Source organism: Mytilus galloprovincialis, chromosome 3 (genome assembly GCF_965363235.1).
Source record: "Mytilus galloprovincialis chromosome 3, xbMytGall1.hap1.1, whole genome shotgun sequence".
NCBI classification, from domain to species: Eukaryota; Metazoa; Mollusca; class Bivalvia; order Mytilida; family Mytilidae; genus Mytilus; species Mytilus galloprovincialis.
Window position 1 is genome coordinate 106,838,354 of NC_134840.1, and position 27,402 is coordinate 106,865,755.

At 32.3% G+C, this 27,402-nt stretch overlaps 2 protein-coding genes across 2 annotated transcripts in view; one reads left to right on the forward strand and one right to left on the reverse strand.

Annotated features, from left to right (window-relative positions):
- Positions 1 to 27,402, forward strand: part of LOC143069714 (dihydroxyacetone phosphate acyltransferase-like) — a 79,620-nt gene that overhangs the window by 35,345 nt on the left and 16,873 nt on the right. The gene's annotated exons all lie outside the window — the stretch shown is intronic.
- LOC143069841 (uncharacterized) lies at positions 3,666 to 25,755 on the reverse strand. Its single transcript, XM_076244645.1, has 2 exons — positions 22,698 to 25,755; positions 3,666 to 4,148 (listed from the first exon to the last, which is right to left on the reverse strand). The coding sequence occupies exons 1-2, from the start codon at positions 24,381 to 24,383 to the stop codon at positions 3,666 to 3,668; spliced, it is 2,169 nt and encodes a 722-aa protein (XP_076100760.1). The 5' UTR covers positions 24,384 to 25,755.

The following is a 27,402-nucleotide window of genomic DNA, read 5'->3' on the forward strand; positions in this document are numbered from 1 at the left end:
AGACCCACCTATAATTTCATACACATACAAAAAACCCAGCAGAAGTTTAATTTTTAATTATACGTCGGTAAATACATCAGACGTGAATATAGATAGTAATACTCCCTTAACTTGAAACTGAATCGTCGAAGTTTAGATATGTTCCCTATGGTCATGTTATTACAGGGGACCTCAATACCGTCCAGGACAGAGAGGTTAAAAACTTTTTGAAAAAAGGACCAAAATATCGTCCTCCATCTAAAATAGATTGGAAAGAGTGTCGTCAAGTCACCAAAGATGCTCTTTCCTCATTTTGTAAAAAATGGTGTAAACAGGAAAAATCTGATATAAAATCTCTTGATTCTTATTTAAATAAATGTATGAATGTGGTAGATAAGAGAATATCACATTTTGAAAAAATAATTTAAAAGTAAATAATAGAGTACATAATACACCTATTTCCAGAATAAGAAATAAACTTCAAATACTTTCAAAGCGGTTTGTGTTTGTACCGGCCGACAAAGCAGCCAACAATGTGGTTGTGGTATGACAAAAATACTACACGGACGTTCTTAAGAATGAAATTTTAAATTCATCTACATTCAAGTCCATCCGCTTCACAGAGAGTCATATAGTAAACAAGCATATCACAACCACATCAAAGTTTAAGGCTTCTTCTGAACATTTGAAGGTCCCTACTATGTATTGGCTACCTGAGTAAAACTACACAAAAAACCATTTAAATATCGTTTCATCTCGGCCTCTAGTAAGTGTTCTACAACTAATCTGTCAGTGCTCTTAACTGGTTCATTAACTACTATTAAAGAGCTAATCATAAACTATTGTAATAAAATATATAAACATAGTGGTATAAACCATTTTTGGAGTGTAAAAAATTCTTTGGATGTTTTAGATAAATTACGGGCTTTTGATGGTCCTTTTGATTCTGTGAATAGTTTTGATTTTTCTAATCTTTACACTACACTTCCACACTATCTTATTAAACAAAAGTTTTCCTATTTAATTAAATGGTCGTTTGGTAAAGCTGAATGTAGATATATTTGCTGCAACTCATTTAAAGCCTTCTTCGCTAATGAGAAAGGTAAATATGCTAGATATACTTACTGGAGGTGTGATGAGATGATTGAAGCTGTTAATTTTCTCCTTGAATATATTTACGTACGTTTCAGCAACGAAGTTTATCGACAGGTTGTAGGTATCCCATGGCACCCTTTAATAGCAGACTTGTTTTTGTACTGTTACGAATCACAGTTTATGACTAAACTCAGTAAAGACACGTCGAAATTGCAAATAAATTCAATTACGTTTACCGTTATCTTGATGATATTTTTTCGTTAAATAATCAAGAATTTTCTTAATATACTGCTGAAATTTACCCCAAGAAACTTACTTTAGATAAATCAAATGGATTCGGTAATAACTGTCCTTTCCTGGATTTAGATATTTCGGTTTTAAACGGGAAACTACACACTAAAATTTACGACAAAAGAGACGATTTTTCGTTCCCTATTGTTAATTTTCCATTTTTAGATGGTGATGTTCCTTTGGCACCATCTTACGGTGTTTATATTTCACAACTTGTTCGCTATGCCCGTGTCTGTTGTGATGTTTTTGATTTTAACAAACGCAACCTATGTATTACTGGTAAATTATTAAACCAGGGATATCGTTACCATAAATTACTTAAAACCTTTACTAAATTTTTCCATAGATATAAAGTTTTGGTTTTGAAGTTTGGTTGTACCTGTAGAAAAATTATTTCAAATGGGATAGCACATCCTCATTTTTACGGAAATGTTGTTAAATGTGCCCGGAAATTTAGAAATGATCCATCTAAACTTGTTGCTCCTTTAAATAAACTTATTGTAAAAGGTTACCTATTCAACACTGTAATAAGATCATTGAATATTGTTTTTATTGGTATTAATATTGATTTTGTTATTAGTAGATTAAAAGCTAACTAAATATTACTAGTATATACATTTTCATGGATCTACAATCTGTCGATACCTGTAACTTGGCATTGCACAAGGTCATGTTTTTCTCTGGCTGTTTATGACGTCTTTACACTAAATCCATTGTATGTTGGATGTGTACGGATTGAGTGTTTAGTCTTAGAGGCATGATTTTTTTATTAGTTGGTAGTGGCTTTGAACTAGCTGTCAGATAACTGCGAGTACTCTCAGATCTGTTCATTGTGTCTTTTTGTGTCGGGATGTATAAGTACCCAGCCACGTCCATTTGTATTTTTTGTCTATCTGATGAGTTAAGCCTTTTTCAACTGATTTTTATAGTTCGTTCTTATGTTGTACTGTTATACCACTGTCCCAGGTTAGGGGGAGGGTTGGGAACCGGCTAACATGTTTAACCTTGCCACATTATTTATGTATGTGCCTGTCCCAAGTCAGGAGCCTGTAATTCAGTGGTTGTCGTTTGTTTATGTGTTACATATTTGTTTTTCGTTCATTTTTTTACATAAATAAGGCCGTTAGTTTTCTCGTTTGAATTGTTTTACATTGTCTTATCGGGGCCTTTTATAGCTGACTATGAGGTATGGGCTTTGCTCATTGTTGAAGGCCGTACGGTGACCTATAGTTGTTAATGTTTGTCATTTTGGTCTTTTGTGGATAGTTGTCTCATTGGCAATCATACCACATCTTCTTTTTTATATATCAGTTTTTGATAGATTAGTGTAAGGGTCTATATTTAGTATGCATATGTATATGCTTTGACACATTTCATTTCTATGAAAATTTAATAGCATTGGCACATCTCATTACCATGGAGATTGTTTTTGCTCTGTATCATCCGTCATGCCCTGAAACATGGTTCATTGACATGGAATATTTTGCATCACCATTCCTTTCACGGATTTGGCTTTACTTTTTGGACCTTTTGGTTTATAGCTCTTCATTTTTATGCCCCACCTACAATAGTAGAGGGGCATTATGTTTTCTGGTCTGTGCGTCTGTTTGTCGGTTCGTCCGTCCGTCTGTCCCGCTTCAGGTTAAAGTTTTTGGTCAAGGTAGTTTTTGATGAAGTTGAAGTCCAATCGACTTCAAACTTGGTACAAATGTTCCCTATGATATGATCTTTCTAATTTTAATGCCAAATTAGAGATTTTACCCCAATTTCATGGTCCACTGATTATAGAAAATGATAGTGCGAGTGGGGCATTCATGTACTGAGGACACATTCTTGTTTATATAAGCTTTGGATTTCAAATATTTTGGCCACGAGCATCACTGACGAAACATGTATTGTCGAAATGCGCATCTGATGCAAGAAAATTGGTACCGTTAATGTTATTACATGATAATTTATTGCTATTTAAATTTCAACATTTGCAGTTTTCTATCAAAATAAAAACGGGTGAGACATACCTCTGTATTAACAGTCTATTGACTTTTTGGTATTATCAAGATGCATCCTGCAGAACATTTTATTAATATTGCTATTCATTTTACAATATATTTTGTATTTCTACAAAAACAGATAAAAGAGACATTTTGATTTAATAATCATGTTTTTTGTTATGGTGATTTGCTAACAAAAAATATAAAATTGTATGTATTAATAGAAGAAAATAATTAACTTAAAATGTTGGATTATAACATATTTTGAAACATTGTAAAACAAATATGTGAATAAATAAATTCAATAGTTTAGAATCCTGAAACCTGAACAGTATATAGTTTGGCTATAGCAGGTTTATTAATGTATCTACTACAACCTATATACAGTGTACCTCTATTGTCAATGTCTAAAGAGTATGGTAACTGGATATCTAACTGATCATTAGTGTTCAAGTAATGAATACACTGTCCTGAAGTGTTGAGGATATGAATCATTTGATGTATACTCTCTGTAACTATGATATTGTTTAATTTTGTAGCCACTAAATCTTTAGGTTTGATTGGTTGTTCTTTGTTGATAACTGGATGACCACTATAAATCCACCTCACTCCATTAGTTTTATCTAATGCCACTATCCTTCCACTCCAGTCATTACTGAGACAATCTAGGACATAAATGGTATTGTCATTGTCTGATGTTATTCTTTGTGGAGCAGCAAAGAGGGGGTTTCCCTCTTTGTCAAGATCATACACCTGCTCTGTTTTTCCATCTTTATCCATCACAATCACTTGCTTTGGGCCATCAACATGAAAGACAGATCCTTCCTTTCGGGCTTACGATCCTGAGTTACATGGATAGCACCACTTATTAAGGGTGTTACACTATAATTAGATTGTATTATACTTCCAGTGGCATGGCAAAGTATTTTAAGATTTGATTCTGCAGTAGATATAAGCAGGTCTCCTGATGGTAAAAATGCCATACCAGCACAATTTACCCTTACTTCTTGCACAATATTTAACTTTCCATTTGATAATTGTATTTTCTGTAGGATTTTGTCTGCAATATAGTGGGAGATATTATGGACATAATTGTACAAATCGTGATACAAGCATGAAATTTGGTATAAAGGTTAACTAAATGATACTTATAAAAAATCCGCTGCTGGCCAGAAAAAATAATCATTTTTTCAAGATGGCCACCACACATTTTGAAAATGGCGTCATAACAAATTAGCCAATATTTGTTAATCCTTTGAAAGGTGTGTTATATGTAAAATCCATTGTTAGATTTGATAAAAAGGAAATGACAGTTCATAAACAACGACTAGACAATACATTAATGAAACTTAAGGTGACTTCCGGTTTCAAAATGTCGGCTAACGAGTCAAAAATTTCGATTTTTTTTACTTTCAAGCAATTTTACAAGGGATTTTAATCCTTGAAAGATGTGTTATGTATAATTCAATGTAAAGTATGATAAAACGTTAAAAACAGCTCCTTAGTACGACAAAACAACACATAAGTGAAGAAAAATAGTGGTTTCCGGTTCCAAATTAGATGCAAATACGTAAAACTTAACAAGTGATATCACATTCTTTGTTAAGATTAAATGTCTAGTTTTGTTAGAAAGACAGGTTCGTTATCTTAAAATTATCGGACAGTAGCCAATAACAAAACTCGTACAAGGAAGGACAGAACGGTAGCATTTACAGTCACCAACACAACTGGATTTTTCGCCTCCTCATTTCAAAAGTTCCCGACAGGAGGATGCAACTTTAACGGTAGCCGAAGAAGTCCTCAATTTTTTTCTTTCATCCAACCCTAGTGTTCATGAATTGGTACATAAATCAGGCTGAGCCCAAACTTATCCTCCTTGATACGCTGCTCTTTGGATGTGCTCCGAAAAAAAACCTCTTGTAGGCGGAACTACATCACAATGCCGCTGCTTCCTGGATAAACATTTACATCGTGCCTCGTTAACAGCAAATAGTGATGTTGTTCTGTCATACATGATGCAAACAAATGCTTCTTTTATGTCCTTGTATGTGTCTTTATACTTCAGCAAAGAAATAAGTACGTCCCTTACATGTTGAAATACTTCCTATGTCATCCAAACTGACTTATTCCCTTAGTGTCACATGCACTGAATGTATGAATGAAAGGAAGAGTAGCTACACGAGGACCAAACGCATTTGATATATCACGTACAGGAAGCCATCAAAAGTATTCATTCCTGCCAAAACCTATTCAAAGTTTGTTCCACCCTATTTTTGGAGTGCTGCAATTCCTAATACTACTACATCTGTGTCGGTGCTACCTTAAATTACTGTCCTACAACAATTTTCATAATCAGGCCGAACATGGACAAACTTTCGTATATCTGCTTCTCCATGCTTACAAGGGGTAGCTGGAAAGTATCCTGATTAGTCTCTACAGAAGCATTTCTGTCGGCAAGACACTTGAAAAATTTCGTTTCGTTGTCATCTTCATAGAGAAAACTACTCCAGAACCCAACTTTTGTCTTCTCACATCTAGCCTTTCAATGATTCATTTTTTAATCTAACACAATATTTACTCTTGAATACTTATCGATGCAAGATTTTATTTAAGGCCGTATAACACAATTGCAAAACCATCCAATATTGATTCCCTACAAGGTGGCCTGAAAATTAACCATTGCTGCTCTATCAACGATAAATGCGTCTGAATTTGGATCTGCAAATTACAAAATGCTTCAAGTTTATCCATTTGCACCGATTTAATACCACTGTTTAAAATGACATCCGAAGACAAAAACGGAGGAGCAGTTTGTCTTTATGGATTAAGAAATATTCCAAATCAATTTGTCCACTGCGACAAAAAATAAAAGTTTAGAAAAGATATCTAAGAGCTCTAGCTTTGTTTTTTACAAAAACGTTTACAGTTTTATTTTACCGACATAATAGGAGTTGTTCTTTTTAATCTGGTTATAAGAAACCGGTTCTCCTTCGTTTTTGTATTTGCTTCAAACAATCTTCAAATTATTTGCCTTTGATCTTTTTAAAGAAACCCTTGTGTGTTCATTAAGTCGTTCATCTATTATAGAATGCCTCAAACCTCTAGATCTTGCAAATTTATCTGATAGTCTACTGACTTCTGGTCTAGCTACCATCAATACGTCTAAATGAGGTCTTCGGTTAAAACCTATGACAACACATCGCCCTTTACAATTGCATTATTCTGTTTTTGTCTGATCAATTGTGTTATAAGAAAAATATTTTCTGGTCTTACGTACGGTAAAATTATCATTTTCAAAATCAATTGCCACCTATGGGTGACTTAAGAGAAGGGAAGCCATATCTAGGAGAAGGTCGCTCGCGATCGAGAATATGTTACACGATCAATACCTAAATGAATACAGTATCATGCTTTATATGGACTGTTTGTACAAAATCTGACTCATGAAATAAGCATACTACCAAATTCACAAGAAGTTCTTACATGTATTTTATAATTGAACGCCAAGTATTGAACTGTGGTAGAGATGACTATATTTTCTTACGCCAGTCTATCAAATCATTTAACGTCACAGAGTCATGACATGATTATAATTTCTGTGTTTAGCTTGTTAAGCCGATATATACCTTTCAAGCTAAAACACATAGAGTTATCTGATGCGCGTGTCTAATCCTAAGTACATTTGAACATACATACAAGAATATGCCGTTCTAGGTGTTGCAATAATGGTTTTAGTGAGGACACATGACACATGTGTCCATCTACCTTCACGTAATATATCACCCAGAATTTTATAACAAGTCATTTCAATGTGAAATCCACCTTACATGACGATAAACTTATCTTCTCTGTACAAATCAGTCAATTCCCACTGAATATCCATTACCAAAAGTGACTGATCTGCTGTTACTATTGATGTTTTTCTCGTTTTTACCACATTTTCCGTCTTATCCATCAAATACCTGATCATGGCAACTGAATTGGCTTGTTTTTAAACAGTGGCATCATAGATTTTAAACTTACTTGCTTTTTAGAGTAATGAGATGAACTACGATTTATACCAGTTTGCCCTGGTAGTGCATACAAATCACTCATTATGTCTATAAATAGTTCGCGCATGCGCAAAATTGTTAAATTATGTGTGTCATAACCTTGAAAAATGTTATCAAACCAAATCATAATATCATTGAAAATCCCAAATCACTTATTTTATGGTAAATAGTTAAAATATTTTTTAATGAATTTTGTTACATTTTCGCGCATGCGCAAACCCTGTAAGTGTCAAATACTCATGTCTAGTGAATTATTCACATGTAAAGAAGGTAGCTACCAAACCTGACAGCTGTTTTTCACTAAAAGAAGGTAAACGAAAAGTTTTCCAGAAAAAATCAGTATTTTCAAACTGAAAAAACAGCCACTTTAGAAAATGGTGGTGGTCATCTTGAAAAAATGATTTTTTTTAATGGCCAGTAGTTGTTTCTTAAAAAGTATATAATAATGATGCTTTGTGGTAATTTTCATGCTTGTATCATCATTTGCACAATTCCCTCGATTTTGCCTGCTAATATCTTCCACTAATATTACCTATCCACAATGTCCCAGCATCACTGCAAACCAACTGTTCAACAAGTTTTAGTCCAGTTTGATACTGTTTCATAACTTTAGCTCCATATTGTTTTTGTGCAAAATCGTCTTCAGACTCAGTTAGTTGTCCACATTGTGCCTCTCCAATTTTTTCTGGTATGCTCTGATGCAGTCCCTTAACATAAGTATTGACCGGTTCTCTGCTATGTTTTCTTGCTGCTTTTTATACGCCCGTCAAAATTTTGACGGGACGTATTATGGTATACAAATGTCCGGTGTCTGTCCGTCTGTCTGTCCGACGTAAACATGTCGCACCGTAACTTGAGAACGACTTATCCAAATTTCATGAAACTTAACATAGTTGTTTCTTATGATGATCAAATGATCTGTATACTTTTTGGTGAAAATAAGATTAAAACTTTTTGAGTTACAGCACTTTGTAACTAAAACAGGGGTGTGTTTTTTTCACATGTCGCACCGTATCTCAAAAACGATTCTTGATTATGGCTTTAAACTTTAAGCACTTCTTAGTTATATTAATCTTAATATCTGTATACTTTTTGGTGATGATTCAAAATTTTATTTTTGAGTTATTGAGTATTTTGTAAAAAAGGGGGAGGGGTTTTTTACACGTCGCATCATATCTCAAAAACGATTTATGATTATTGCCTAAAACTTTACACATGTCTTTGTTATATTAATCTTAATATCTGTATACTTTTTGGTGATGATTCAAAATTTCATTTTTGAGTTATTGAGTATTTTGTAAAAAAGGGGGAGGTTTTTTTTACATGTTGTGCCGTATCTCAAAAACAATTTATGATTATTGCTTAAAACTTTACACACTTCTTTGTTATATTAATCTAAAGATCTGTATACTTTTTGGTGATGATTTAAAACTTTATTTTGGAGTTTTTGAGTATTTTGTTAAACAGGGGAGTTTTTTTTTACATGTCGCGCCGTATCTCAAAAATAATTTATGATTATTGCTTAAAACTTTACACACTTCTTTGTTATATTTATCTAAAGATCTGTATACTTTTTGGTTTTGATTCAAAATTTTATTTTAGTGATATTTAGTTTTTTGTAAAAAAAAAAACGGGGTTTCACATGTCCTGCCATGTCTCAAAAACAATATATGGTTATTGCTTAAAACTTTCTCAGAAACTATTTATGATTATTGCATAAAACTTCCCCACAAGACGTCGGGCGTATCATGCACTCATGGCGCAGCTGTTTATTCCTCTTTTATTGCACTGAAATCTGTGTTATCTTTGGCCTCATGTTGTTATAAAGCAATGTCTTTAATATCAATAATAGTATGTTGGTCGGTAGATTTTACTTTGTTATGAATTTTCTGACATTTTGTACACAAGAGAAAGTCACATTGTAAACATTTCCACTTGATCTCGTTTGATTCTTCACACAACTGACAAAGCATTGGAATTTGCCCTTTACATAGCGAGTTTGAAAATGTCATTATGCTGAACACACTTGGTTGCATTGAATGTTGTACCAAAATAAATAATATATTTAACTAGATAGAAGTAATATGATATGAATTTGTTTAAATAGGTACATCAAGGTTATTCTCCCAAATTGGCAATGTATTGATTTTAGTATTTAAATGTATACAATGAATGATGAAGGTACCATTTGGGGTGTAAATATTTCAGTTTTTCCTTTAGATTCCTCAGAGATTCCGCAGAGATTTGAATAATGCCAATTAAGATAATGCATTTGTTCAAACACAGTAAATGTTCAATGCAAAAAATTGTACTACTTTGTTATTAAGGTGTTCATATTTCATGTTATTTAGTTAGATCTCTCTCAGTAATCTCTGTACGGTACACTATATTAATTTTTTGTACATATAATTTGTTTAAATGTTTACATACACCTGATAAAACAAAATAAAAGTGAATCAAGTATTTTTATAGTTTGTTTTTATGCGACCGCAAAAATTTTAATTTTTTGTTGTATATTGCTATCACGTTGGCGTCGTCGTCTTGTGTGGTCTTGCATCGTCGTCGTCCGAATACTTTTAGTTTTCGCACTCTAACTTTAGTAAAAGTGAATAGAAATCTATGAAATTTTAACACAAGGTTTATGACCACAAAAGGAAGGTTGGGATTGATTTTGGGAGTTTTGGTCCCAACATTTTAGGAATTAGGGGCCAAAAAGGGCCCAAATAAGCATTTTCTTGGTTTTCGCACTATAACTTTAGTTTAAGTAAATTGAAATCTATGAAATTTTGACACAAGGTTTATGACCACAAAAGGAAGGTTGGGATTGATTTTGGGAGTTTGGGTTCCAACGGTTTAGGAATTAGGGACCAATAAAGGGCCCAAATAAGCATTATTCTTGGTTTTCGTACAATAACTTTAGTATAAGTAAATAGAAATCAATGAAATTTAAACACAAGGTTTATGATCACTAAAGGAAGGTTGGGTTTGATTTTGGGAGGTTTGGTCCCAACAGTTTAGGAATAAGGAGCCGAAAGGGTCCAAAATTGAACTTTGTTTGATTTCATCAAAAATTGAATAATTGGGGTTCTTTGATATGCCGTATCTAACTTTGTATGTAGATTCTTAATTTTTGGTCCCGTTTTCAAATTGGTCTACATTAAGGTCCAAAGGATCCAAAATTAAACTTAGTTTGATTTTAACAAAAATTAAATCCTTGGACTTCTTTGATATGCTGAATCTAAAAATGTACTTAGATTATTGATTATTGGCCCAGTTTTCAAGTCGGTCCAAATCGGGGTCCAAAATTAAACTTTGTTTGATTTCATCAAAAATTGAATAATTGGGGTTCTTTGATATGCCAAATCTAACTGTGTATGTAGATTCTTAATTTTTGGTCCCGTTTTCAAATTGGTCTACATTAATGTCCAAAGGGTCCAAAATTAAACTTAGTTTGATTTTAACAAAAATTGAATCCTTGGAGTTCTTTGATATGCTGAATCTAAAAATGTACTTAGATTATTGATTATTGGCCCAGTTTTCAAGTCGGTCCAAATCGGGGTCCAAAATTAAACTTTGTTTGATTTCATCAAAAATTGAATGATTGGGGTTCTTTGATATGCCAAACCTAACTGTGTATGTAGATTCTTAATTTTTGGTCCCGTTTTCAAATTGGTCTACATTAAAGTCCAAAGGGTCCAAAATTAAACTAAGTTTGATTTTAACAAAAATTGAAATCTTGGGCTTTTTTGATATGCTGAATCTTAACATATACTTGGATTTTTGATTATGGGCCCAGTTTTCAAGTTGGTTCAAATCAGGATCCAAAATTATTATATTTAGTATTGTGCAATAGCAAGTCTTTTCAATTGCACAGTATTCAGCAATAGCAAGTAATCTTCAATTGCACAATATTGTGCAATAGCAAGAAATTTTCAATTGGAGTTATCTTTCTTTGTCCAGAATAGTAGTTGAATCAACTTAAATCATTGTTTTATACAATATACAATGTATATTCACTGTTTCTACCAACTGATAAATTAAACCAATCTTTACCATTCAGTGATAACAAGCACTTTATTTTACATTTTAATATTTTATGATGTATTTAAATGAGTAGTTATTGTTGCAAACTCCATTAGGAATTTGAATTGAGATCAGTTTTGGAAAAAGGGAAAGGGGGATGTGAAAAAAAATGGGGGGGGGTTAAATTTTTCTCATTTCAGATTTCATAAATAAAAAGAAAATTTCTTCAAACATTTTTTTGAGAGGATTAATATTCAACAGCATAGTGAATTGCTCAAAGGCAAAAAAAATATTTTAAGTTCATTAGACCACATTCATTCTGTGTCAGAAACCTATGCTGTGTCAACTATTTGATCACAATCCAAATTTATAGCTGAATCCAGCTTAAAAATTGTGTCCATACTTGCCCCAACTGTTCAGGGTTCAACCTCTGTGGTCGTATATAACTGCGCCCTGCGGAGCATCTGATTAAATCATGAAAATATCAATAATTCTGCAATCAGTGTATATAACTATACAAAACTATGCTTTATATTTTATCTGTTAATATAATGTTCCTCACAGAAAATAATATTTGATGATAATTTCTAGTCTTTAATCATGTTAATGGAACTTAAACATTGAACAATTGTATATTTGAATTTGAGGAAAGTTCTTACATCTAACTATCAGCTAATAATACATCACAGACATACAATACAAATGACTAAAAAATTCAAACTAACAATACAATTAATCTAGCAAAGACAGCAAATAAAAGGTGTAGTAGTTGATTTTGTATGAAGCATGTAAGTTCTTCTTTCAAACAGTGACCCTATAGAATTACAAAATGAAGCATTCGATCCTTATAATTACATCATCAAGTACCACTAGTTATATTAAGCTTTTTGTCATGTCCCCTCTAGATCTGTAGAGGAGGGGACATTAAGTTTTACCCTTGTCGGTCTGTACATCTGTTCGTCCATCCATATGTTTTTTTACGTCGGTAAGTCCCAAAGTTGGTTTCCATTATGAAACTTATACATGTTATATACAATTCTTATTACCACAAAACTCAGATCAAGTACAAATTTAGGTGACGTCACTTTTTGTATTTCTTTTGTTCTTATAACGTGAGGCCAGGATTTTTTAATTTGATGGTTTACGGATCCGCCGACCCGATTTTGCCGATTTCCAGAATAAAAATAAAATTGACTTTTCATGCTTTTTTTCCCCATCGACCCTAACAAATGCATTATCCCTGAAAAATAATTAAAATAATTTTTTTTATGAAATGAAATGCATTAATCACTAATAAAATTGATAACACTTTCTGTTGTGAAAGAAATAAAACTTCCAGTTTACGTTTCAAAAAAATAGACAAATCAATTATAACTGACCTTCAAATGTCGTTTTCGCGAATTATTTTGCGGAACGAAACTTGTGTTTAAAACCAATATTACACAATAAGTTCGTTTCCCTTATTTGTCATCAGTCCGTAAGATGCACCATCTCATAGAAATAGACTTGTCCAAATGTGGACAGGTGGAAGACATCAAGTTAAAGTACTGAATATTAACAAATCATTTGGAATTTTCTTGTTTCATAGATAATAAAAAAATTATTGTCCATTTGGATAAAAAAACGGGAATGCGAGACAACAGATTAACCCGATAATCTCGTTTTTCCAGTGGACGAGTCTATTAGGTTTTTGACACGTGTGTTGAAACTTATTTTCGTACGACGTTTTTATATTTTTTTCTTTATCAGTGAGTTTTCGTGCTTGAAGATCATTATTCACCAAGTTTTCTGGAATTGATTAAGAGCTACGCAAATCTATTTTTCTTGTTTCTGGAATAACGATTTAATTTCGTCTTTGTCTGTGCACCCCCTTTTATTTACTGTAAATTATAAGACAATGTCATGCGGTGTTTATAACAGCTGAGCAATAATATTTCATCGAACTAAAATTTAAGAAATGATGATAAAATAGCATAACAAACATATTGTTAGAAAGGTGAAATATATATTGATTTTGCATATTTTTCTGTCTTCAAAGATGATTTTTTTTCTTTTTTTCCCGACCGACCGACCCGACTTTTTCATGGGGAAAATCTGTAAACCAACAAATTAAAAAACCGTGGCCTGACTCTGTACTTTAAAAGATCCCGTCAGTAGGATATTGTTCTATTTATATGTCATTATGATATATTTCTATTATGAATCACAATATACGTTGAACCACAAACGTCAAAATCATTCAATCGCGTAGTGGAATTCACTATTTTTGGATTCTTATAAATTCTATATATAACTTTTGGACAAGTTTAAATCTCGGTCTATTTCTTAAATTTATTCTTACATACTTTTGATTTTTTAACCCTGTATGCTAACATTCCCATGAAAATTTTAAAATTGTTTGTACGTACATTGAACGACAAATTTATGTGACGAATAAAATTTTCTGATGTCAGACACTCAAATCAATAAATGTGTTCGTAGATAGTAGATGTTTTTATACGACCGCAAAATTTGAAAAATTTTTCGTCGTATATTGCTAGCACGTTGGCGTCGTCGTCGTCGTCGTCGTCCGAATACTTTTAGTTTTCGCACTCTAACTTTAGTAAAAGTGAATGGAAATCTATGAAATTTTAACACAAGGTTTATGACCACAAAAGGAAGGTTGGTATTGATTTTGGGTGTTTTGGTCCCATCATTTTAGGAATTAGGGGCCAAAAAGGGCCCAAATAAGCATTTTCTTGGTTTTCGCACTATAACTTTAGTTTAAGTTAATAGAAATCTATGAAATTTTGACACAAGGTTTATGACCACAAAAGAACGGTTGGGATTGATTTTGGGAGTTTTGGTTTCAACAGTTTAGGAATTAGGGGCCAAAAAAGGGCCCAAATAAGCATTATTCTTTGTTTTCGCACAATAACTTTAGTTTAAGTAAATAGAAATCAATGAAATTTAAACACAATGTTAATGACTACAAAAGGAAGGTTGGTATTGATTTTGGGAGTTTAGGTTCCAACAGTTTAGGAATTAGGGCCAAAAAGGGACCCAAATAAGCATTTTTCTTGGTTTTCGCACCATAACGTTAGTATAAGTAAATAGAAATCTATGAAATTTAAACACAAGGTTTATGACCATAAAAGGAAGGTTGGTATTGATTTTGGGAGTTTTGGTCCCAACATAATAAGGGGCCCAAAGGGTCCAAAATAAACTTTGTTTGATTTCATCAAAATTGAATAATTGGGGTTCTTTGATATGCCGAATCTAACTGTCATGACTGTGTATGTAGATTCTTTACTTTTGGTCCCGTTTTCAAATTGGTCTACATTAATGTCCAAAGGGTCCAAAATTAAACTTAGTTTGATTTTGACAAAAAATGAATCAGTTAGGTTCTTTGATATGCTGAATCTGAAAATGTACTTAGATTCTTGATTATTGGCCCAGTTTTCAAGTTGGTCCAAATCGGGGTCCAAAATTAAACTTTGTTTGATTTCATCAAAAATTGAATAAATGGGGTTCTTTGATATACCAAATCTAACTGTGTATGTAGATTCTTCATTTTTGGTCCTGTTTTCAAATTGGTCTACACTAAAGTCCAAAGGGTCCAAAATTAAACTTAGTCTGATTTTAAAAGTTGAAATCTTGGGGTTTTTTGATATGCTGAATCCAAAAATGTACTTAGATTTTTTATTATGGGCCCAGTTTTCAAGTTGGTCCAAATCAGGATCTAAAATTATTATATTAAGTATTGTGCAATAGCAAGTCTTTTCAATTGCACAGTATTGCGCAATGGCAAGAAATATCTAATTGCACAATATTGTGAAATAGCAAATTTTTTTTTAATTAGAGTTATCTTTCTTTGTCCAGAATAGTAAGCAAGAAATATCTAATTACAAAATATTGTGCAATAGCAAGATTTTTTTTTAATTGGAGTTATCTTTCTTTGTCCAGAATCAACTTAAATCTTTGTTATATACAATATACAATGTATATTCACTTTTTACTACCAACTGATAAATTAAAATAATCTTTACCATTCAGTGATAACAAGCAGTTTTTTTACATCTTAATATTTTATGATGTATTTAAATGAGTAGTTATTGTTGCAAACTCCATTAGAAATTTTAATTGAGATTAGTTTTGAAATAAGGGAAAGGGGGATGTGATTAAAAAAATTGGGTTAAATTTTTCTCATTTGAAATTTCATAAATAAAAAAGAAAATTTCTTCAAACATTTTTTTGAGAGGATTAATATTCAACAGCATAGTGAATTGCTCTAAGAGAAAACAAAAATTTTAAGTTCATTAGAACACATTCATTCTGTGTCAGAAACCTATGCTGTGTCAACTATTTAATCACAATCCAAATTTAGAGCTGAATCCAGCTTGAATGTTGTGTCCATACTTGCCCCAACCGTTCAGGGTTCAACCTCTGCGGTCGTATAAAGCTACACCCTGCGGAGCATCTGGTTGTATTCTGTTAAATTGTTCCTTTTAAAATTGTTAAACGATGATGACTGATGTACCCATATTTTGACTATTATATTTATTGTGTCTGTTTATTTAACGCATCAATGTAAAAATATCGGAAATTGATGAGACTGTCATTAAAGTGAGAGGGTTAGCGCTATAGAACCAGGTTTAATCCACCATTTTCTACATTTGAAAATGCCTGTACCAAGTCAGGAATATGACAGTTTTTGTCCATTTGTTTTTGATGCGTTTTGTTATTTGATTTTGCCATGTGATTATGGACTTTCCCAATTGATCTTCCTCTAAGTTCAGTATTTTTGTGATTTTACTTTTTACTGTTCTTCAGTTATGTTCCTTTATTATTTTATTTGATATTCAAGCGGGGGCATCATCTGTGTTCCATGGACACATTCCCCATTTATTTGTTTGAATATACCTGTGGCCTTTGTTAGTCTTGTATTATTTTTTAATTTTAGTTTCTTGTGTACAATTTGGAGTTTAGTATGGCGTTCATTATCACTGAACTAGTAAATATATTTGTTTATTGGCCAGCTGAAGGACGCCTCCAGGTGCGGGAATTTCTTGCTGCATTGAAGACCTAGCCTGTTGGTGACCTTCTGTTGTTGTCTGTTCTATGGTTGGGTTGTTGTCTCTTTGACACATTCCCCATTTCCATTCTCAATTTTAGTGCTGTGAGGTTTTCACGAGCAGCACATGCAGTCATAAATGTCACATTTTATTAAGAATTAAAAAAATATTTTAAGTGCTTCTCTTTTATTGTCTGCCACTCCGAATTACATTTTTTTATGTAACATGCAGGTAATGTTATAATCTACCAATGCATATTGATTGAAAAAATACTTCAACTTGGAATACAAAAGATATTTTTCTGGGAAAACACACTCCTTTAATTTGAATTAATATTTAATTCAGTATAATTTTATTGATTTCTATTTACTTATACTGAAGTTATTATTATTTACTTATACATTTGTACTGAAGTTATTATACTGTATAGTTTTTATAGGACCGTTGTATATTAATATTAAGTCGTCGTCTGTGTTGTCCAAAGACAGATGGTTTCTGGATAATAACTATAGTATAAGTAAATAGAAATCAATAAAATTTTAACACAATGTTTATTACCACAAAAGGAAGGTTGGGATTGAGTTTATCTTGTGTCCAGACAAAAAGTTGTGTATAAGTATTTCAATTACTCTGAAATTCTACCACAATGTTCATACTACTAAGGCCGTGTTCACACCAAAGGCCGAGTACAGTAAACATGTTTACATTTGGTTTAATGTAATGTACACTAGTTTCACATTAAATTTGTTCACATCTATACACCTTGTTTAGCTACCTGTACATAAGATTTGTTCACATTTGTAAACTATATGTCATTTAAATTTTCATTACGTAGAACCAAATTTTCGAACAACTTTTCTAGCAGTTAGGGGGATGGATTTTTCCACAATTTGATTTAAAAACAAATACATATGATTAGAATGAACAAATATTCTGAATCCAAAGTTTCCCCATACATTATAGTGTTAAATATTGAATTGTTACCATTGAAAAAAAAACTAAATATAAACTTTCGCTGACTCAGAACCCCCCTCCTTTTTTTGAAATTAAGTGGTTGCTTCTTTAAGAAAGTCATTTTGGATGATTTGCAGTAGTTTAAAGATGTCTCGATTACGCATTAAAAAAACGTAGGCTGCATCAGCATCCTTAGGGACAACATCAAAAGTTCAATGAAGGATAAAAAACTTAATTCACATAGTTTTTTTTCACTGACCCCCCTACCCCCCTCTTAACTTAATTTGGGAAAAATTGATTAACCAATAGGGATATATGTAAAATCGATTTTACATTAACAAAACTTGCAGCAATGTTGACCCCCCCACCCCCAAACTATTTGATTTAAGTTTTTTATCCTTCATCGATCTTTTGATGTCGTCCCTTACTGACAAAGAAAAAGAATTGCGATGTTAGGATCTGACTACATTTCTATCTTTTCTGTTTGTTTCAAATGTATTTTTCTCCAAGGAGTATTTGGAAAGGGTGGTTGTAATATTTTTTATATTTCAAATTGTATTTTAACGGATCTGAGATACTACACAAACAAACAATTAACCTCACCCTTTTTTTTTGGTCGTATATTGCTATCACGTTGGCGTCATCGTAGTCGTTGTCTGTGTCATCGTCGTCGTCGTCCGAATACTTTTAGTTTTCGCACTCTAACTTAAATAAAATTGAATAGAAATCAATGAAATTTTAACACAAGGTTTATGACCACAAAAGGAAGGTTGGGATTGATTTTGGGAATTTTGGTCCCAACATTTTAGGAATAAGGGGCCAAAAAGGGCCCAAATAAGCATTTTCTTGGTTTTCGCACTATAACTTTAGTTTAAGTGAATAGAAATCTATGAAATTTTGACACAAGGTTTATGACCACAAAAGGAAGGTTGGGATTGATTTTGGGAGTTTTGGTTCCAACAGTTTAGGAATTAAGGGCCAAAAAAGGGCCCAAATAAGCATCATTCTTGGTTTTCGCACAATAACTTTAGTATAAGTAAATAGAAATCAATGAAATTTTAACACAAGGTTTATGACCACAAAAGGAAGGTTGGGATTGATTTTTGGAGTTGAGGTCACAACAGTTTATGAATCAGGGCCAAAAAGGGGCCCAAATAAGCATTATTTTTGGTTTTTGCACCATAACTTTAGTATAATTAAATAGAAATCTATGAAATTTAAACACAAGGTTTATGACCATAAAAGGAAGGTTGGGTTTGATTTTGGGAGTTTTGGTCCTAACAGTTTAGGAATAAGGGGCCCAAAGGGTCCAAAACTGAACTTTGTGTGATTTCATCAAAAATTGAATAATTGGGGTTCTTTGATATGCCAAATCTAACTATGTATGTAGATTCTTAATTTTTGGTCCCGTTTTCAAATTGGTCTACATTAAGGTCCAAAGGGTCCAAAATTAAACTTAGTTTGATTTTAACAAAAATTGAATCCTTGGGGTTCTTTGATATGCTGAATTTAAAAATGTACTTAGATTTTTAATTATTGGCCTAGTTTTCAAGTTGGTCCAAATGGGGGTCCAAAATTAAACTTTGTTTGATTTCATCAAAAATTGAATAAATGGGTTCTTTGATATGCCAAATCTAACTGTGTATGTAGATTCTTAATTTTTGGTCCAGTTTTCAAATTGGTCTACATTAAGGTCCAAAGGGTCCAAAATTAAACTAAGTTTGATTTTAACAAAAATTAAATTCTTTAGCTTTTTTGATATGCTTTATCTAAATATGTACTTTGATTTTTGATTATGGGCCCAGTTTTCAAGTTGGTCCAAATCAGGATTCCATATCAAGTATTGGGCAATAGCAAGAAATTTTCAATTGCACAGTATTGCACAATAGCAAGAAATATCTAATTGCACAATATTGTGCAATAGCAATTAATTTTCAATTGGAGTTATCTTTCTTTGTATAGAATAGTAGTTGATAATATATGTTGGAAATTTGCCAGACATGACTATGATGTCATTTTCTATTTTTATTTGCCAATAACTTTATGTAAATAACTTCATTGGAAATTTGCCAATATAAAATGTTGCTGATGAAGTTTTTTTTATTGTTTAATACAATAAACAATGTATATTCACTTTTACTACCAACCAATCTTTACCATTCAGTGATAACGTTAACAAGCACTTTATTTTACATTTTAATATTTTATGATGTATTTAAAAGAGTAGTTATTGTTGCAAACTCCATTAGAAATTTGAATTGATATCAGTTTTGGAAAAAGGGAAACGGGGATATGAAAAAAAAAGGGGGGGGGGTTAAATTTTTCTCATTTCAGATTTCATAAATAAAAAGAAAATTTCTTCAAACATTTTTTTGAGAGGATTAATATTCAACAGCATAGTGAATTGCTCAAAGGCAAAAAAAAAAACTTTTAAGTTCATTAGACCACATTCATTCTATGTCAGAAACCTATGCTGTGTCAACTATTTAATTTTAGATTTAAAAAGTTTGAAGAAGAAATCTTTAATTGATTTGTAAAATCTTGACATTTGTTTTGTGTAAAAAAAAACCATGTAATGTCAAAAATTTGATCACAATCCAAATTCAGAGCTGTATCACGCTTGAATGTTTTGTCCATACTTGCCCCAACTGTTCAGGGTTCGACCTCTGCGGTCGTATAAAGCTGCGCCCTGCGGAGCACCTGTTTCAGTAATGCATTTATGAGTGAATCGTTGTTTGCGTAAAGAACAGTGGCAAATATTTCTGTTAGTGTGTACGTCCAGTCGATTCGGGAAGACCTTTTCAAATGAATCAGAGGTGGATTTAGGGAAAAAAATTTGTTGCTTATATAGGGAATCATTGAAGCGTGACTGGAGTGGGCCCCCTCTTAGGTCAGTCAGTGGGCCCTCTCTTATGTAAATTTCTGGATCCGCCACTGTGAATTATGTGTTCAGCAATGATGATAGATGAGTCTTGATAAGGGGTTAATAAGGCTACGTAAAGTGTCTTTATAATAAATAAATATATCAAGTTTAGACAAATATTTCTGTAAAGAACTTTAAAAATAGTGTAATAAGTATCAATTTTATATAAAAATCGTTTCTTTTTTAAGTATACATGGGAAAATTAAAGTTCTGAATGCCTAGTTGTGTGTACACTTAACCTACACAAGGCCTACATCCACTATCGACTGCATGTAGACAAAACATGATTTAAACTACATGTAAGCATTGAGTTTTATCAATGGGAACGTAATTATGTTTAGTTTATGTGTGAGTTACACTAACACAACACCAAGTTTAGGTCAATGTGAACACATCCTAAGTAGAAGGTTGGGAATTATTTTAAGGGTTATGGGACAAACAGTCTAGGAATTAAGGGCCAAAACAAGCATTTTTGAAGTTTTGGGACAATAACTTATGTTTAACTGTATGAATCTCTCTGACATTGTACCTCAAGGTTCCATATAATGAAGGGAAGGCTTGGTGTAAGTTTGGGGTTAATATCAATGAACATTTAGGAATAAGGGACCAAAAAAAAGCATTTTTCTAGTTTACAGACAATAACTTGAATTTTAAGTTTATGGATCTCTCTGAAATTATACCACAAGGTTTCTTACTACAAAGGAAAGACTGGAATTGAGTTTTGGGCTTCTTGCTCCATGGGGGTTTCAATAAGTGAGGGGCCCAAAAAAGGGGCCCAAATCAGCATTTTTGTAGTTTTCAGTCAATAGTTTGTGTTTAAATGTATAAATCTCTCTGAAATTATACCACAAGTTTCCATACTACAAAGGGATGGTTATAGGGGGTAATGGATCAACTCATTAAGCAATTAGGGGCAAAAAAGGTGGGAAACAAGGTTTTTTCTGATTCAAGGACAATTTAGACAATTTAAACGCAATGTAAGGGAGGAAATCCTATTAAAATTAAAATTTAAAGAATACTGTTATATATATGTTTGATAACTTGATTACCTTACACTGCTTGAAAATAATGTTAAAGGAAGTGATAATTGTCTTGAGATGTGTAGCTGTAAATTTATTTTTAGTAGTTACTTTTAATTAATATTAATTTTAACCATGACTGTAAGTTATTTTATATTTTAATACTTTATGGTGTATTTAAATGAGTAGCATTGAGATTATTTTTATACGACCGCAAACATTTTTTTGCGTCGTATAATGCTATCATGTTGTCGTCGTCATTGTCCTCCAAAGACGCATTTAGATTCCAGACAATAACATTAGTTTTAGTGAATGGATCTCTTTAAATATTTACCAGAAGGTTCAATACCACTAAAGGAAGGTTGGGTTGATTTTGGGGGTTATGGTCCTATTAGTTAAATTAGGGCCCAAAAAGTGGCCTAAAATAAGAGTTTAAGTGTATGAATCTCTCTGAAATTTTTTACCACAAATTTCCATACCATGAAGGGATGGTTAGTGTTGACTTTGGGGGATTATGGCTCAAAATATTTTGGAATTGGGGGCAAAAAAAGGGGAAAACTAGGTTTTTCTGGTCAATGGACAATTAAGACAATTTAAAAGCAGTGTAAGGGAGGTAATTCAGAAACCTTTAACATATAATGTTAGGTATGTTCCGATATACCTCCCTTACACTACTTGTAAATTATGTATAATAAAATGTCAGGTTTTGGACTAATTGCAAATCATTTCAGATTTCAGAAATTAAAAAGAATTTTTCTTCAAATTTATTTTTGAGGGAATTTATATTCAACAGCATAGTATTTTGCTCAAAAGCAAAAAAAAAGTTTTTTTAGGTTCATTAGACCACATTCATTCTGTGTCAGAAACCTTTGCTGTGTCAACTATTTAATCACAATCCAAATTCAGAGCTGTATCAAGCTTGAATGTTGTGTCCATACTTGCCCCAACTGTCCAGGGTTCGACCTCTGAGGTCGTAAAAAGCTGCCCCCTGTGGAGCATCTGGTTAAAGTAGAATACATGACAGTTTAATAATAATAATATTGATTAAATAATAATCATAATAATTGTGAAATTCAGAATTAAAAATTAGAAAGCTTTAGTAAAATGCTTTATAGTTTTGATTGTTTGAATTTATTTCATAAGGCATTTCCCAATTTACATTTCTTAAATAAAAATCATGCAAACAATTAATATTATTCATTATACGTTCTGCAATTGGCCAAACAGAAAATCTAAAACTTATAATCAAAGTAATTTTATTTCAGTTTGAAATTGATTGATGAATAATTAGAATGAGCACTTTAAAATCCTGAGACCTGAACTGTATATATTTTGGCTTCATCAGGTTTGCTTTGAAAACATCCTATGTACAGTGTGCCTGTATTGTCAATGTCTAAAGAGTACGGTAGTTCAATACCTAACTGATCCTTAGTGTTTATGTAATGAATACACTCTCCTGAAGTGTTCAGGATATGAATCATGTGAGAATCTTTGTCTGTAATTATGACATTGTTTAAATTTGTAGCCACTAAATCTCTAGGTTTGAATGTTTGTTCCTTGTTTATATCTGCATTGCCACTATATATCCATCTCAATCCATTAGTTTTATCTAATGCCACTATCCTACCACTCCAGTCTTTATTGAGACAATCTAGGACATAAATGTTATTGTCATTGTCTGATGTTATTCTTTGTGGAGCAGAAAAGAGGGGTTTTCCGTCATTGTCAAGACCATTATAGACCTTCTCTGTTGTTCCATCTTTATCCATCATGATCACTTTTCTTGGTTTATTGACAGGGAAGAGGGGTCCTTTCTCTCCTACTCTGATTATGATCTTATCTTCTCTAGTGATGTGGATGGGACCAGTTATTAAGGGCGCTTCACTATTCTTTATTTCTATCATTTTTCCAGTGGTATGGCAAAGCATTTTCAGATAAGGTTCTGCAATTGAGAAAAATAAGTCTCCTTGTAATGATAATGCCATTCCAGCTGTCACAAACTGTAACTGCTGAACAATATGTACCAGTCTATTTGAAAATTGTATTTTCTGTATTTTTTTAGTGCTACTGTCACTTATCCACAATGTTCCATCATCACAGCAAACAATCTGGGCAATGCTTTTCAGATCAGTTTTATACTGTTTTATAACTTTCAGTTCATAATGGTCAAGTGCATACTCATAATCATCATTAGACTCTTGAAGTTCTCCATGTAATGCCTGTTGAATTTGTAGTTTTCCTGGAATATATTGTGGCAGTCTTTTAAAACGAGCTCTGACTGGTTCTATGTTTTGTTTTCTGGCTGCTCTCTCCTCTTTGTATGCTTGGAAAACAACAGAAGATTTGACAGAAGCTAGGGCATTAGTTAAACTCTCAGTCCGAAATTCAAAATCTTTGTTTATCTTCTGTGTTGTATTATCAACATCATTTACTGATTGCTTAAGAAGATCCCATCTTTGATCAAGTTCTTCTAGAAGATTTTTTGTGTGCATTTCAACTTCATGTTTTAAATCTTTTTCTCGACTCAGAATTATTTGCTTCTCTATTTTGTATTTGAATTCCTCTGAATATTTGAATGAGGACAGGGTAGATCTTCCTCTTTCATAATTTGGTAATTTCATAACAAGGTCTGAACTGAAATTTTTTAGTTTATTGATAGTTAACTTATATCCTTCAGCTAATTCAATCATGTGGTGTTTTCCATGAGTGTGAGCAATACACAAAGGACAGACAACTTCATAACATGTCTGACAAAATAAGTCACAGTTTTGTCCACTATGGATTTCACATGGAATGTCATCTTTGGCTTGCTGCCTAGCAATGTCTTTGATATTAATAATGGTATGTTGGTCATTAGATTTCACTTTCTTATGAAGTTTTTGACATTTTGTACACAATAAAAAGTCGCATTGATAACATTTCCATTTGATTTGATTTGATTCTTCACATAGTTGACAAGATAATGGAACTTGCGCTCTAAAAGACGAGTTTGAATATGCCATTATGCTGAATTTAAGGCAACAGTAAGATATTGATGATCAAACCAAACACAATTCAAATCTTTAACAATAAATGTCATGAATGTGAAATAAATAAAATGTATCAATGGTTTAGATATTTTAACTTCCCTGTTCAATCAATTTTTTATCAGAGATGTATATCTAGATTATCTTATACATGTTGAATATTGATTTTAATATTTAAAACTAAATATAATGATGCTGGTGTAAATTTAACTTTTTCATAAAGTTTGAAATTTTGTTGTGTCAAAGTTTTTGGGAAATTTGCTGTTACATAACATTTCTCTTTTATTTTGTTAGATTCCTCACATCTTTTGCAGGGTAATGGAATGTGTCCCTACTGAAAAGATTTGGATAAAGCCATGATAAATAATTATTTTGAAAAATGTAAAATCACAAAAATACTGAACTCTGTGGAAAATTCAAAATGGAAAGCCCTTAATCAAATGGCAAAATCAAAAGCTCAAACACATCAAATGAACAGATACCAATGACTTGGTAAAGGCATTTTCTTATGCCTGCAATGAATGTGAAACAGTGTTAATGTATATGCAAAAAATTGAATATCTTCTGATTATTGAAGTGTTGAGGTTTAATCAGATTTAAAGATAACTCGACTGCCTCCAATATGGTAGCAGCTGTGTAGGGCTACATAGATTTGGACTACTGAACATACAGATAGCTCTGCTGCTAAATACAAAAGTTAGCCCAAAAAGCCAAGATATCTATATATAGAAACCCAAAGCCAAGATATCTATATATAGAATCCCAAATGATGTCTTATTGGTTTTTAGCAGTGTCACTATGTAGCCCATCTTTCAGCATATATAGATATCCGGTGTATTGCAGCGTTGCTAATAAAAGCAAATTCAAAGTGAGAAATTTCTATCATTGATTTAATTTGGCATTTGAACCTACACTAGTTATAAATAAATTAGGAAACCAGTCTCCAAATATAGTTTATACCATTAAATAAGAATGTTTAATATATACCTTTTTTAAAGAAGTTGATAGTAAACAGAACATACAGATTTTGCTGATTTTAAAGACTGTAAATTCAGAAATTATTTCAAAGTTTTTGTAATTGAGAAAAATGCAACAGGGTTATAATCACAATGATTTAAACTCGCATTTTGAAATTTTTTATATGAATTTAACATGATTTTTCTCAATAAGGTAAAAATTAAAATCACATTTTAGTCTAAAATGATATTTCTCTTTTTATCGCAGCAAATAAGTAATTACTATATTAGATAGAATATCCAAATAACAAATAAACAATATATCTTCCTTTAAGAAAGCAAAGGAATTATTTATTGATCAACAAAACAATGTTAGGAAGTGCTTACTTCGGCCGAATCAGGGGCGGATCCAGGATTTCTGATTGGGGGGGGCGCAATGTTAAAATTTCGCCGAGGGGAGCGAGGTGAAAAAATTTTTTGAGGTATATTTATCGAAATTTTTAGATTATTCTTCTTAAGAGGGTGCAATGTAGATATCTTGAATGGCAAGCAAAACGTGGCGAATATTTTGTGTTAAAATAAGCGAGAAATTAAAGTTTCAAGCTAAAACCGCATAAATCCACCCCTGTCAATCTACAATCACCATAATTAACAAGAAATGTGCGAGTTTCAATTCATTGACTCAACAATAGCTCAACTGACCAATATTATATTTTAAAAAAAAACGGTCTACTTTTGCCAGCGATTTTTCATTGTCTTTTCACAGTTTTTTATTATTATGTTTTTTTGTTGTTTTCGGCTGTCGTGCCAAACTTTTTATGTACATTTTTTTACAGCAAACCACTAAATTCAAAATGAGATCTTTATTTTCATGGGATCCTATATGTAATACGGAAATACGAGTTGGAGCCTTGATCGTTTATGAAGGTTCAATACCACTAAAGGAAGGTTGGGTTGATTTTGGGGGTTATGGTCCTATTAGTTAAGGAATTAGGGCCCAAAAAGTGGCCTAAAATAAGAGTTTAAGTGTATGAATCTCTCTGAAATTTTTTACCACAAATTTCCATACCATGAAGGGATGGTTAGTGTTGACTTTGGGGGATTATGGCTCAAAATATTTTGGAATTGGGGGCAAAAAAAGGGGAAAACTAGGTTTTTCTGGTCAATGGACAATTAAGACAATTTAAAAGCAGTGTAAGGGAGGTAATTCAGAAACATTTAACATATAATGTTAGGTATGTTCCGATTTACCTCCCTTACACTACTTGTAAATTATGTATAATAAAATGTCAGGTTTTGGACTAATTGCAAAAAAGGGGGGGTGGTAGTAGTTTTCAATTTTTTTTCTTAATTTCTCAAATTCAAAATTTTTGAAAAGTTTGAAGAAGAAATCTTTAATTGCACAATATTGCGCAATAGACTTGTAAGATCTTGACATTTGTTTTGTGTCAGAAACCCATATTATGTCAAATATTTGAAGTCAATCTTGAATGTTGTGTTCATACTTGCCCCAACTGTTCAGGGTTCAATCTCTGCTGTCGTATAAAGCTGCGCCCTGCAGAGCACCTGGTTGGAATAAGGGATTGGGGGAGGTGAAAAAAATGGGGAGGGGTGGGGTGAGGGGTAAATTTTTCTCATTTCAGATTTCAGAAATTAAAAAGAATTTTTCTTCAAATTTATTTTTGAGGGAATTTATATTCAACAGCATAGTATTTTGCTCAAAAGCAAAAAAAAAGTTTTTTTAGATTCATTAGACCACATTCATTCTGTGTCAGAAACCTTTGCTGTGTCAACTATTTAATCACAATCCAAATTCAGAGCTGTATCAAGCTTGAATGTTGTGTCCATACTTGCCCCAACTGTCCAGGGTTCGACCTCTGAGGTCGTAAAAAGCTGCCCCCTGTGGAGCATCTGGTTAAAGTAGAATACATGACAGTTTAATAATAATAATATTGATTAAATAATAATCATAATAATTGTGAAATTCAGAATTAAAAATTAGAAAGCTTTAGTAAAATGCTTTATAGTTTTGATTGTTT

Bases quoted from the DNA above. Each gene is read 5' to 3' on its own strand.
- LOC143069841 (XM_076244645.1), bottom strand. From the start codon at position 24,383: ATGGCATATTCAAACTCGTCTTTTAGAGCGCAAGTTCCATTATCTTGT. The intron at 4,149-22,697 runs GTCTCAGGATTT...GATGGCCCAAAG, and splicing joins CCAAAATATATACAGTTCAG to CAAGTGATTGTGATGGATAA.